The sequence below is a fragment of the Ascaphus truei genome, chromosome 2 (genome assembly GCF_040206685.1).
Source record: "Ascaphus truei isolate aAscTru1 chromosome 2, aAscTru1.hap1, whole genome shotgun sequence".
Taxonomy (NCBI): domain Eukaryota; kingdom Metazoa; phylum Chordata; class Amphibia; order Anura; family Ascaphidae; genus Ascaphus; species Ascaphus truei.
In genome coordinates this window covers 460,887,248-460,899,976 of record NC_134484.1, presented here as the reverse complement: position 1 = coordinate 460,899,976, position 12,729 = coordinate 460,887,248, and the positions used below count along the sequence as shown (strand labels likewise).

At 43.6% G+C, this 12,729-nt stretch overlaps 1 protein-coding gene across 4 annotated transcripts in view; it reads right to left on the bottom strand.

Annotated features, from left to right (window-relative positions):
• Positions 1-9,807: 9,807 nt before the first annotated feature.
• The window catches only part of GUK1 (guanylate kinase 1), a 33,291-nt gene continuing 30,369 nt past the window's right edge, over positions 9,808-12,729 (bottom strand). For all 4 annotated transcript variants that reach the window (XR_012799350.1, XM_075588031.1, XM_075588029.1 and 1 more), the window contains 2 exons: positions 12,409-12,494; positions 9,808-11,717 (listed from right to left, as the gene is read on the bottom strand). Coding sequence is in view for 3 of the 4 variants with exons in the window: in XM_075588031.1 (XP_075444146.1) it covers positions 11,682-11,717; positions 12,409-12,494 (122 nt within the window). In the remaining variant the exon portion in view is untranslated. The remainder of the gene's footprint in view (positions 11,718-12,408; positions 12,495-12,729) is intronic.

Genomic DNA, 12,729 nt, shown 5'->3' with positions numbered 1-12,729 from the left:
GGGGGGGGAAATGGAGCTCAGCACAAAAAGGTAAATTAAGATCAAGTTATTGGATGGGTGACATCAAAGAACAAGATGTGGGCACGAGGTAACTATCTACCAGATCATTCGGGTTTAAAGAAGTCATTGACTCAACGCTAGCAGCAACACTCGTACTTGACACACCAAGACCGATTATGGTTACATATATATCCCTTTAATATACCCTGTTTCACCGGTCCTTGGACTATTAGCCTATTTTTCCCATAGTATTTCAGTAGTACGAGTAGTATAATAATAGCATTGTTTTGAAAGATAACCCTTTTAATGCCAGGGGTGAGGGGGTCACAGTTGCACATCAATGTGTTGCTGGCAGTGAAAGTGTCAACCATGTGCTGCGTTGCCGTTGTCATTACGTGTCAGATAAACAAAGACCGCAAACAAGTTGGCATAAACAAATATATACATATGCAATACCGTGGGTCTGGGTTTTGAGCCTGCTAAAATGGTATATGTCTAATCCAGGAGTGGCCGACTCTAGTTCTCAAGGGCCACCAACAGGTTAGGTTTTCAGGACTGAGCCACTGATTGAGCCACCTGTGATGAAGCAGGGATATCCTGAAAACCTGTCCTGTTGGTGGCCCTTGAGGACTGGAGTCGGCCACTCCTGGTCTAACCATTACGTAGTCAGGTGACATCACTTGTGCTAAGGATGCGAGACCAGCTTGTGAGCACAAGGCGGCATCTCAAGTGGAAAACATTTTTCAGGTTGATGTGAAATAAAGCAGAAGCTCACCTGCGGGTCCAATAAATCTGTGTGCGCCACTGCAGCAAGGCATCCAAACAGGACTGCGCGCCCCAAACCCCCAGCTCTGCAGAAGGCATGTCATACACGTGGCGGCTTGTTTTATTCCTGTTATAACGCGTGTTTGGACTCATTTTATCGAGTGTGTAGAAAAAGGCTAAAAAAATAACGTTTGGGACGCTGATTTTCTTCTTGTTAAATTTGGCTGGGTGATTGTACTTGAAGCCCAAACTATTCTCACGCTGCCCGTCAGGCTGGCAGCTCACTAGTCACTGCACCTACAACAGCAGAATGGCCCAATATTTAACTGTGTCTTGTTTAAATCTTCTTTACCTACAACTTGTACATTTGGGGGGTTTTTTGTGTGTGATTTTTTTTTACAGCATGATAGACTTAAGGGAACATATTTTAAAGTGAGATTTTATTCAGTCTGGTTGAAGAGGAGGCACATGTAATATCCAACGCCAATTAATAATGTATACTTTGCATGTACTTTGAACATCTTTCCTGTATGATTTACCTGTATGATTTTGCTAAATAAAGTATTTTGACAGTGATTTGCGTCAGATTTTTTGGGGAGGGGGATGTTTGCTCGAGGATGACGCCTCTTTGATGCCATAGGGGCCAGAACTCAATCACGCTTTCAAAATCAGTTCCACTTACACCGAGAAATTATTTAATCTTTACAGTACCCTAACGACATACCTGGTACAGCTTGCGCCATGGCACGCCAGAGGCGGTTGTGATGTGTAGAGGTTTGCCCTCACGTTATTACTTCTTTTCTAGGGGTTTAATCGTGATCAAACAGTCGCCGCATTTAGTTTGCTCCCTCACGGTCAATAACACCACAATCTCACCAACACCTCAAGCCTGCCCCCTAGGGGTAATCTCTGCCCTCTCCTTCACTCCTCATAATCACTCCCTCACTAAGTCCTGCCACCTCCACCTCTGAAATATCGCTGGGATATGCCCTTTTCTCACTCACTCATCCAGTCCCACCTTAACTACTGCAACCTTCTCTTAGGTGGCATTCCCCACGTCCGCCTCTCCCAACTCCAATCCATCCCAAAAAAAAATGCTCCTGCCAGACACATCTACCTCGCTCACCCTCCACTTCGGCTGCACCACTATGCAAATCCCTACTCCGCCTTCTCATATTCTCTAGAATACAATTTAAAACTCTGGTTCTCACTTGCAATTCTCTCAATGACACTGCCCCCTCCCACTTACATTTCAGCCGTCATCCCTAAATACATACCTACCCCCCCTACATTCTGTCCTTGACTTCCGTCTTTCCTCCGGCCTTATTACCTCCTCTCACTCCCGCCTACAAGACTTCTCCCGTACTGCCCTCTCTCGCACCATCAGACTCTCTCCCAGCTTTCTGGTGTCTGAAAAGTCCTTTTTAAGGAAGCCCATCTGGCATATCCCAAACATCTACCAACTCCACTCCCCCAACTCTATTGGGACCTGCTGTGTGGCTGGACCAGGCTCCGCGCTAACACCCATACGTCCAAAGCTAAATGGGATCAGCTGTGCGACTGGACCAGACTCCATCCCGAGGCATGCTCCGTTCCACAACGAGCAGCCACTTCGCTTCTTGTTTCAACATTGTCCCGGATTCCCTCTATAGTGTAAGCTCTCAGAAGCACCAGACCCTCATTGCCTTCTGTATCTGTTTGTCCTTATTGCGTATATGTCCATCTGTGTATGTCATTGACGTCACGCTGTACCCCCCATTGTACCGAGCTGTGGAATATGTTGGCGCTTTACAAATAATCGATACTGAAATATTTGTTTATTGTACCAAAAGTTTTATAGGGATTTTTAATCAAATGTGTTAATTTGATATAAAATACAAAGTTATGGTAGCTGTACTGGAGAAGTATATGTTTCCTGAGGTTGGGGTGCCTTTAATGGACCAACACAGAGTTTTTCATAGATAAATTATAGTAAACCGAGCTCTTGAAACCAACTATGGGGCCTATGCAGAGAGCAGCGCTATTTCAAAATTCGCCATTTTTTGGAGAAAATCGCGCAGAAAACAGCAGAAAATGGCGAGTTACGAAAAACGCACCAATTTTTCTTTTCTATTTCTAAAACTCGCCTCGCGGCTGGCGAGAACCTCCATCTCGCCAGTTTTAAAAATATCCTAATGCAGAGAGGCGCGAACGGCATCTAGCGGCTGTTCGCGCCAATAAAATGGCGCGATTGTCTCCTTTTTGCCTCGCCAGAAAAAATTGGCAAGAAGCTGCCGCTCGCGGCCATTGCAAAGGGAAAAAAAAGGCGCGATTTTTTTTTTACACATTTCTGAAACGCGCATCTCGCCAATTTAAACTCGCCACACGCATTCATGTTAAACATAGCAGAATTCGCACATTTCTGCATATGGAGAATAAAACTCTCCAAAAAAGCTACTTTTTAATAAACTCGGCAATTTTAAAATTCGCTGCTCTCTGCATAGGCCCCATAGTCTCTTTATATATCATTCATTATTTTAACATGAGTTTCTGGGTTCAACAGTTATTTACTAGCACATACTCCATGAAGATCTGAAACAAATGACATGCTGTATTGATGCTAGGTGTCAGTGTGTTCCTTGGTACATTGTAATGAACCCATGTCCTGTGAATTAAAGTTCTTCCCTGGTCAACTTCTGAATCCCCCACCCCTTCCAGAAATGCCACATATCAAACCATGACAGAGTGTAGTTAGGTGCTATACAATTGCTCCAGTTACTGTGATGTGATCTATAGGGAGGACCAGCTCAATGAGTAATGACACCGAGCCTGAATCAGGGGATTTTGGTTCAATTCCTGGTGTCAGCCGCTTGTGACCTTGGGCAAGTCACTTTATCTCCCCATGCCTCAGGCACCAAAACATAGGATTATAAACTGGGCAAAACAAAAATGGTACACAGCACTCAATAAATTAGTACAATGACTATGCGCAGGGTGCACAAGGAACAGGGGGGGCCCAAATTGGGACTTAATTGGGGTGGGGGTCCATCCTGGATAGCCCATTCAAGGTGTCAACTGTACTACACAAATTCTAAGACATGGTCTGGGTAGAGGAGCTTCAAAGCTTCCTCTACAAGGGGTGGGCTTATGCCGGTGCCTGAGGAAAAAAATGTATTTATGTCAGGGAAAAAGATTTAGAAAAAATTATATCTCACCAGAGCGCTTGAGCATGATGGTCCCGGCGGCTTCTCTGAGCTGGTGGGGCATCTGACATCTTTGTGCAAGCAGTGGGTTGGAGGGCTGGAAGTTGAAAGCTTTGAGGGGTTATTGGATCTTGGGTTCATGAGCAATTTTTAACCCTGTGCCCACCTGAAGTGAGAAAGTGGGTTAAGGACCGAGATCCTAAGTCAGCCACAGAGGCTGGCAAGCTTGCAGATTCATATGTGGCTAACCGGAATCCAGCTGTTAACAAGGAGGTCCCAGGATGGAATCCAGTGAAACCCCACAATGACCGCCTTTTAAGCGTCTTGGGGCTTCATCTGGGGGGGGATTCGCCCACCTGGGCAGGGACATACCCGCCAGTGTTTTATCTGTCAAAATCAGGGGCACATGAGCATCAGGAAGAAGCCCGTCGCTGCCTCTGGAGAGGATCACCCCTCAGGAGTGCGCCTAGGTGCCTGTGTGGTATCTGGGCCGCGAGAAAACAGAGGTGCCCACGTGCAGCCAGTCCTGGTGGGTCAGAAACTCACCCGAGGACTTAGAGACTCTGGTGCTACACTTACCTGGTGCGGCCAGGACTGGTGCAACCTGAGGAAATCATTCCTGGGAGGACTCTGCATATGGGAGTGGTGGAAGGGGGCCGCCACGTTTTGCCGGTGGCAAAGGTATACTTGAATTGGGGTACTGGGCAGGGTGTGTGGGAGGTGGGAGTAATAGATGGTATTCCTGCTAATGTGTTGCTAGGTAATGATCTTGGAAAGATGGTTACCCACTATGAGACCGCTGTGACCCAACCAGTTCAGGGACCCGCCGAACAGTTCCAGGTACTAACACACGCTGGGTGCCGGGGAAGGGTGACTGACAGGGGTCGCACTGGAGTGTGGGGGTGGGAGCCTCTCAGTACACTCCATCCCCACCAGCCAGACAGTCCACAGGGGAAAGAGAGAGCGGGGCTGGGAGAGATATATACAGCAAGACAGCGAGGCACAGGGACGGTCCGCAGAGGGGAGAGAGAGCCAGGCTGGAAGAGATATCTACAGCAAGAGAAAGCAAGACAGTGAGGCACTGGGACAGTCCACAGAGGGAAAAGAGAGTGAGGTGGGGAGAGAGATATTCAGCAAGAGAAGGCAAGACAGCCAGGCAGAGGAAATGTTAAAGGTTTTATTTGTGTGAGCACTGGACTGGCGTGTAAGCCCCTTCGCTCATTTTAAGGAGGGAAGTGTCATAATAATATCATGAGATATTATGTAATCAATTTGGTGCTTGAGGGGTTAAGGAGCTACACTTATTTTAGCAAAATACAAAATTCTGGTCTTGAAACAGTTCAGGACTGTTTCTTTGGTCTGCTCTGAACTTCAAAGGGACTTAATTGGGATGGGGGTCCATCCTGGATAGCCCACTTAAGGTGTTAACTGTTCCACACAGATTCTATAGACATGGTCTGGGTAGAGCAGCTTTAAAGCCTCATTTACAAGGGGTGTGCTTATGCCGGTGCCATGAGGAAAGAATGTATTTAAGTTAGCGAAAGATTTTAAAAATCAGATCTCACCAGAGGCATGCTGGGAAAAAAGCACGCGAGACCTCCGGTTCTGAGCCAGTGGCCTCTCTGGGGAAAATCCATAGCATTTGGTAAAGTATAGGATTTTCTGTTTTACCCTTTTATTTTAAGAAGCTGTTCTGCATTTTATTGTAACTGTATGTTTTTTTTGTAATACCTTTTCTGTAATCTAAGCACTGTATTTTTATATATATTAAAACATTTAATAAGTAATGTTTTGGGCTCTGAATGAACTGATTGCAGGCTCTGGGGAGAGTAATTACGATTCGGGCACATTTAGCTACAACTGATTTTGGTGTGTGAAAGTGCAGTTTATTCTATAATAAACAGGGACCTGAGGCCCTGGCAAATATTACTTTGACCTCTTATTTGCATAATCCAGGTGGTGGCAGTGGATAGTTATGATTTGCAATTGAGTAGGGGTTAATATTAACTCACTGGTTCCTTATGGAGGAGAAAGGTGGGGTGGCTAGAGCAGCCGTATTAACCCTGGTTGCATATATGTCACACGCTCACTTGTGTGCTGTTCGTGGCGGTGGTATATTGGGACGGTTGAGGTGAGATATAACTCATTTGAGGGACCTTTGCAAAGGTGTAGAGTGGGGCAGTTTGTGAGCTGTATATTAATCCTTGATCCTGTAAGAGGGGATATTGTCGATTTGATGGACCTTTGCGAAGGTGAAAAGTGGGAGCGCTTGCGAGCGTCAGTATAAACCCTTGCCCTGTATGCAGGTTGCGTGCTAGCAGGGTGCCACACGTGAGTCCTCTTACGCGTTTCACGCACTGGGCGCTTTGTCTTTGATGCTCTCCTCCTTCCTGATCTTAAGGCTCTCTACGTTTCTCCAAAATCTTACTCTTTTTGCGAAAATGTTTAGGATCCAAACTGAAAGATATTTACACATCTGTTTCAGAATTCATCTCAACCTGCTGATCTTTTACCAGGTAGACCAAGAGGCAGTAAGTAAGCTCTTCTCTTCCTCGTCAAAGATTTGACGTGTACATACTCAGCATTATTTGGCATTCTTTTCTTATGTTTTGCATCTAATATAAAAGGTGCTCAAGCCAGAGCCTTTCTAATTGCCTGCCCTGAAGTGAACAACTTAATCAAACCAGGGAAAAGGCAACTTTAAAAAAGCTATTGGGAAGCGGAGGGCATTGATCTGATCAATGTCAATTTTCTTCCTGGCATAGTAACACCAGACTATGGGGCCTATGCAGAGAGCAGCGAATTTTAAAAATGGCGAATTTAGTAAAAAGTAGCTTTTTTGGAGTTTTATTCTCCATATGCAGAAAAGTGCGAATTCTGCTATGTTTAACATGGATGCGTGTGGCGAGTTTAAATTGGCGAGATGCGCGCTTCAGAAACGTGTAAAAACAAATTCGCGCCTTTTTTTTCCCATTGCAATGGCCGCGAGCGGCAGCTTCTTGCCAATTTTTTCTGGCGAGGCAAAAAGGAGACAATCGCGCCATTTTATTGGCGCGAACAGCCGCTAGATGCCGTTCGCGGCTCTCTGCATTAGGATATTTTTAAAACTGGCGAGATTGAGGTTCTCGCCAGCCGCGAGGCGAGTTTTACAAATAGAAAAGAAAAATTGGCGCGTTTTTCGGAACTCGCCATTTTCTGCTGTTTTCTGCGCGATTTTCTCCAAAAAATGGCGAATTTCGAAATAGCGCTGCTCTCTGCATAGGCCCCTATATACTCTAGTGTGCAAACAATATCATTTTATGTATTGTATTGAAATATGTTGCAATCACAGCCAATGGCATGGACCAAATATATCAATTATCTTTCCATTACAAGCAAATCTACCCAAATGGAAATTGTACTCTATGCCTACTGTGTTGGCCACACATTTTGTTTCTTCTGCCTCGCCTCGCCCACTCCCCCTACTACTAGTTAGAGACATTATAATGCAGACGCAAAAAGGCATGCTGCCAATTACAGTACCCTAGGATGCCTGTGTGTTTGCCTCAAGATAGGGTTAGCTAACCTGCTAGCAACGATTGTGGATTCTATTAGGACTTTAACAAATATTTAAATATCCAGTTGTGATTTCAGTATTGATTACCGACACCGTGGTACATAGGGCCATTGGGAATTTATTGTATACAGAGACTGAGCTTTAAGTATACATCATCTGGATTTTCCTCAGGGAAGCATCGCTAGGGGTACCCCTTCCACCTATATCTTGCATTGGAAAATGCCAGAATTTTGCCTACATGAATTTGGTGACTTTTCTTAAAAAATTTTGCTTTAGTTTGCAATCCTGGAGACTTTGATACTTCAGTCCCTGTACTGTATATCTATATATAGAACATGCCAACATTCTCTTATTTATGCCTTTGTAGATGGAGTAGGACATTTCCCCTATAGACATGTCATCGTATATATCCCCTCGCTTTGCTTATACACTGAGGAAGCAGCAGAACACACATTATATCAGAGTGGAATGCAAAGAGCGAGCTAAAGACTTGGGGGGGCGGGGGGGTCTATATACTGAGGCAATGGTGGTGCAATGTGCACCAGATGCAACAAAGAAAGAAATCACATTGATATAGATAGGATTGGTTGCTTTGATACATCTCATGCAATGTTATTACCCCATGGTTGCCTTGATACGTAGACTATGGTTGGAAAAAGCTGGGTTCGACAGTCGCAAAGTTTAAGCGGGTCTGGGAGGAGGTCCCCAAAACGAACTTTAATAAAACAGTATCCTAAACAGCGCTAAACCTTGTAGCTAGAATGAAGTGTCAATGAAAGACAGGAAAAAACCTGTATGAGGTATTATCAGTCCAGGGTGAAGGAATCCATAATGGGAGTTGGTGCAGTCTTCCACAGAGAGGTGTTTCCAAACCTCCTGCAGTCTAAATGGGTACTGTAGAACGAGTATAAGAGCACACAACAACCAATAGTACTATAAACCTTTTCATTACATGAATAGTGTGAAGGTAACAAATTTGAGGAAAGGAACTGGGTTATCCCACTGGGAGGAACCTGTGGTGTCTATCTCTGTCTCCTAGGATGAGCGTCCCACTCCATGTAGTCCGTTGTCTAGGAGATGTTTGCTACACCGGCATCCTCGTGATGAAGTGACATCACTTCCATATTCCCCAGCTTGTACACTCGGAGGCGCAGCGGCTGAAACAGCAGACGGCCGATGACTGCCTCTAGTGAGTAGTCCGACTCACTCCGCTCGATCTGATCTACGCGTTTCGCAAGGCTATTCTTGCTTCGGCTGTCAGCTGTTTCCGCCTCAGAGTGTACAAGCAGGGGAATCAGGAAGTGACGTTACTCTGACACGAGGGTGCCGACATCTCTTAGACAACAGACTACGTGGAGCGGGACGCTGACCCCAGGTGACCAGATAGACGCCGCGGTTTCCTCCAGTTGGGGTAACCCAGTTCTTTTCCCCCTTACATGCTGTTTTTAAGTTTATAGCTGGTAATTGCTCATTTGTTCCCTTCACACTATTCATGTAATTACCAGGTTTTAGACTATTAGGCTCTTGTGTGCTCTTCTACAAAACCAACTTTAGACTTGATAATGGAGACTAGTTTGTCTTAACTTGACATTGAGGTGGAATAGTTGAAAAAAATGTAATTGTAAAGGTAATTAGCTTTGTAATTTCCCCAGTCACGTTATTGATACAAGAAATGGATATATGGATAAATAACAGACATCAAGGGAGGCGTTACATGATGTACCAGGCAAAACTGCACATGTTGAGGAAGTAATATTGCTGAAATCAGTATACTGTTGAAATGAATATATTACTGAAATGGACTCGGGAGTGGGGGGAGGGTCGGGTCTCTGGAGAAGAATTGAAGGCAATGTTATGTTTCCATTTTGTCTGTTATGTTTTCAGTCTCCATTTTGTGTGTAAGTGTGTGTGGTTTGAATATGTTTTGCTCACAGTATATTTACGACTGTGTCTGAAGTACCACCCACATTCCTGGTGTAAGGTTGTACCTGGTTACTATAGAGAACTGCTTTTAAGCCAGTGCCAACCAGGTTATAATGATCTGTAAGATGATTGGTTTAAGAATTAAGGAGTGGTTAGTATATTCTGCCTGGTAACCTTTTTGAATAAAGGAATCAAACATGTATAAAAAGGCTGTTCGGACACTCCCTAGCAGAGGGTCTTATAGACTTTTGAATCTGTATGATCATACGCTACAATAAACTTCTCATTATCAAACGAACTCGTATTTGTGAGTTTGCAAACATTGACAGCGTTATTCCATGTGACATTTTACAGTTTCTCGTGTTGATTCAACCTCAAGCGCCAAGCTAACGTGAATATATTTGCCAAATTAACTTAGCACATGTATCGTATAAAACTTGAAAGCTTAAGTTTCACGCAGTTCCTTAAGCATAGAAGAGAAAATAATGACAGAGCATAAAACCAGCCAGGTTGCCGTGTGTCTCAGTGCTTGAAATTCAAACCAGAGAGGCCGTGAAGAACAATATGGGGACATGGCAGCAGTGAGCTGCAAGATCACAGAGTACATAGGGTCTTTCTTATAAACAGGAAAACCACAATGAAGATCCAGGAGGAGTGTGCAGATTAGATGAACAAGTACAGATGTAGCACGTGACATATCCCATTATAACACAGAATAATACCAAGACATATCCCACCACAATGCCCCAGAGGGGAGAGTGACGCCTTCGACATCTGTATTTGTTCTGGTATGCAAATAGTAGAGAGAAAAACAATACTGGTATATACATATAGTAGGTTTATCATAAACATCACAGGACATACACTTTATATAAATGATTTATGGAATAAACAAACTATTCGTGCCCATGCTCGACCTTGATGCATGAATGAATGTTAATTGGCCTTGTTTATAGGTGCTGTACGACAGAGGACCAAAGAGAACTACATTATTATCATTAATATAGCAGTGATGTGTTGAATTGATTCAATCTCAGCGATTCCCCACGTAATTTAAAATATTCTAAAAATAAAAAAAATGGTATATGTTTATCTGGGAGTCTGATGATTGACATCGTTTATACGACCTTTATCTATTCAATCTAATTCTATTCAACGGGCAATGGATGGAAGGGAAGTAAACATAATGATGCCCCTTTACAGAGCATTAGTAAGACCACACCTTGAGTATGGAGTACAATTTTGGACGCCACTCCTTAGAAAAGACATTATGGAACTTGAGAGTGCAGAGAAGAGCCACCAAATTAATAAAGGGGATGGACAATCTAACTTATGAGGAGAGGCTAGCTAAATTAGATTTATTTACATTAGAAAAGATGTGTCTAAGGAGGGATATGATAACTATATACAAATATATTTGGGACCGTACAGGGAGCTTTCAAGAGAACTATTCATCCCAAGGGCAGTACAAAGGACAAAGGGGGCATCACTTTAGGTTGGAGGAAAGGAGATTTGTGATGTGTTGTCATGGACACACACGTGGTCGCCACGTGGACTGCCCCTGCTTTACAGTAAGGGCAGTTAACATGTGGAATTCATTACCCATGGAGAAAAGGTTGGACATCTTTTTAGATAGGAAAGGTATACAGGGATATACCCAATAAGTATACATGGGAAGGATGTTGATCCAGGGAGTAATCTGATTGCCAATTCTTGGAGTCAGGAAGGAATTTATTTTTCCCCTTATGAGATATCGTTGGATGATATGACACTGGGGTTTTTTGTTTGCCTTCCTCTGGATCAATAAGTATAGATATAGGATAAAGTATCTGTTGTCTAAATTTAGCATAGGTTGAACTTGATGGACGTATATTTTTCAACCTCATCTACTATGTAACCCTGTGATAAGATGTTTGTGGAATGTCTCTTTTCCATAGGCAGTGTGTTACATCCCATTGTTCCCTTGTTTCTCCTTAGGAAGCAACCGAGACACCATCAGAAGCCAAGTTGGGAGAAATTACGATAAAAAATAAAAAAGAAGAACAGAGTACACAGAAGTGATATCCTCACTGCCACAGTTACTAGAACATTCTCAGGAAGCCATCATTTCCAGGTGATTCCATTTGTCTTTTAAGCCAGGCTGCCTATAAGGGCCACTAAAACTCTTGTATTAACACGGATTCCAGTTACGTGGCAGGGAAGCCGCCAGGAATGGTTGTGGAAGGGGAGACGTACGAGAGAATGGTACTTTTCAGTCAGGAATTCTTGGACGTTTGAGCCATCTTTATTCCCTGTAGAGGGGGGGCGGAGGGGGGGGGGGGGAGAAAAAAAAGAAGCTGACTTAAGAACATATCTGATGTAGATGCAACATTAGATATTTCCATAAACATGGAAATCAAACAAACTCCCTTCCTACTCAGTATTTATTGTAGATCAAATAAAGAGGTAACGAACTACTCCTCGCGTTCACACGCTGGTTATGTGATGTGCGGAAAAGTAGACACGTGCGGATCCAAATAAAGCCGGGGTCCTGGGTGGGACAATTACAAAGTGATAGACCATAATAATTTCATAAACAACTTGAAAACTACTCCATGCTAACAGAGGCAAAGTATGTTCATAGCAGCATTGGAGCTGCTTGATATCTATTTACAGGGCATCTTTATTGTTTATATTTATAGTATGATATTTATTATATTCATATTTTACGGAAATGCTGCTTTAAAGACCACAAAGAAACAGATATTACGTTTGCAATAAAGGTAAAAATCACAGCACAATGTAACACAATCCCAAGCACTTGTAGCTTCTGTTTCAGAACATAGTATACGCGTCACGGGTCTGCAAATTTAGAATAAAAATCACACTTTTAAAAGCAAAACATATTTCGGTCGGATCCTCATGCACGGTATCAGTTTCTGGATCCTGCATAACCCTCCCCCCGAGCAAATGGGGGATAAACGTACGTTAAACATCACTTACCTCGGCCAGGACCCCCTTTAGTTTGGAATATGCCTCTTCCAAATCATCATTAACAACAACAGCGTCAAAAAGACCAGGCTCCTTACCTTGAAAAGTTCAACAGAAACAAGAATTAGTCAGATATCAGCCGTGCTGCCCAGGCCTGCGCCGTTTGCAATGTGTAGTATGCCCGTTAAGCGACAAAAGGTGTTATAAATGACATTATGTAGAGGAGAGACAGAGCAACCAGCTATTTCTGCGAGTGAAGTGCAGGTTCATGTGAGTACCAGGAGGAGACAGACAACATACGCTCTGTTCTGTCCTAATTCATACTAATGTATC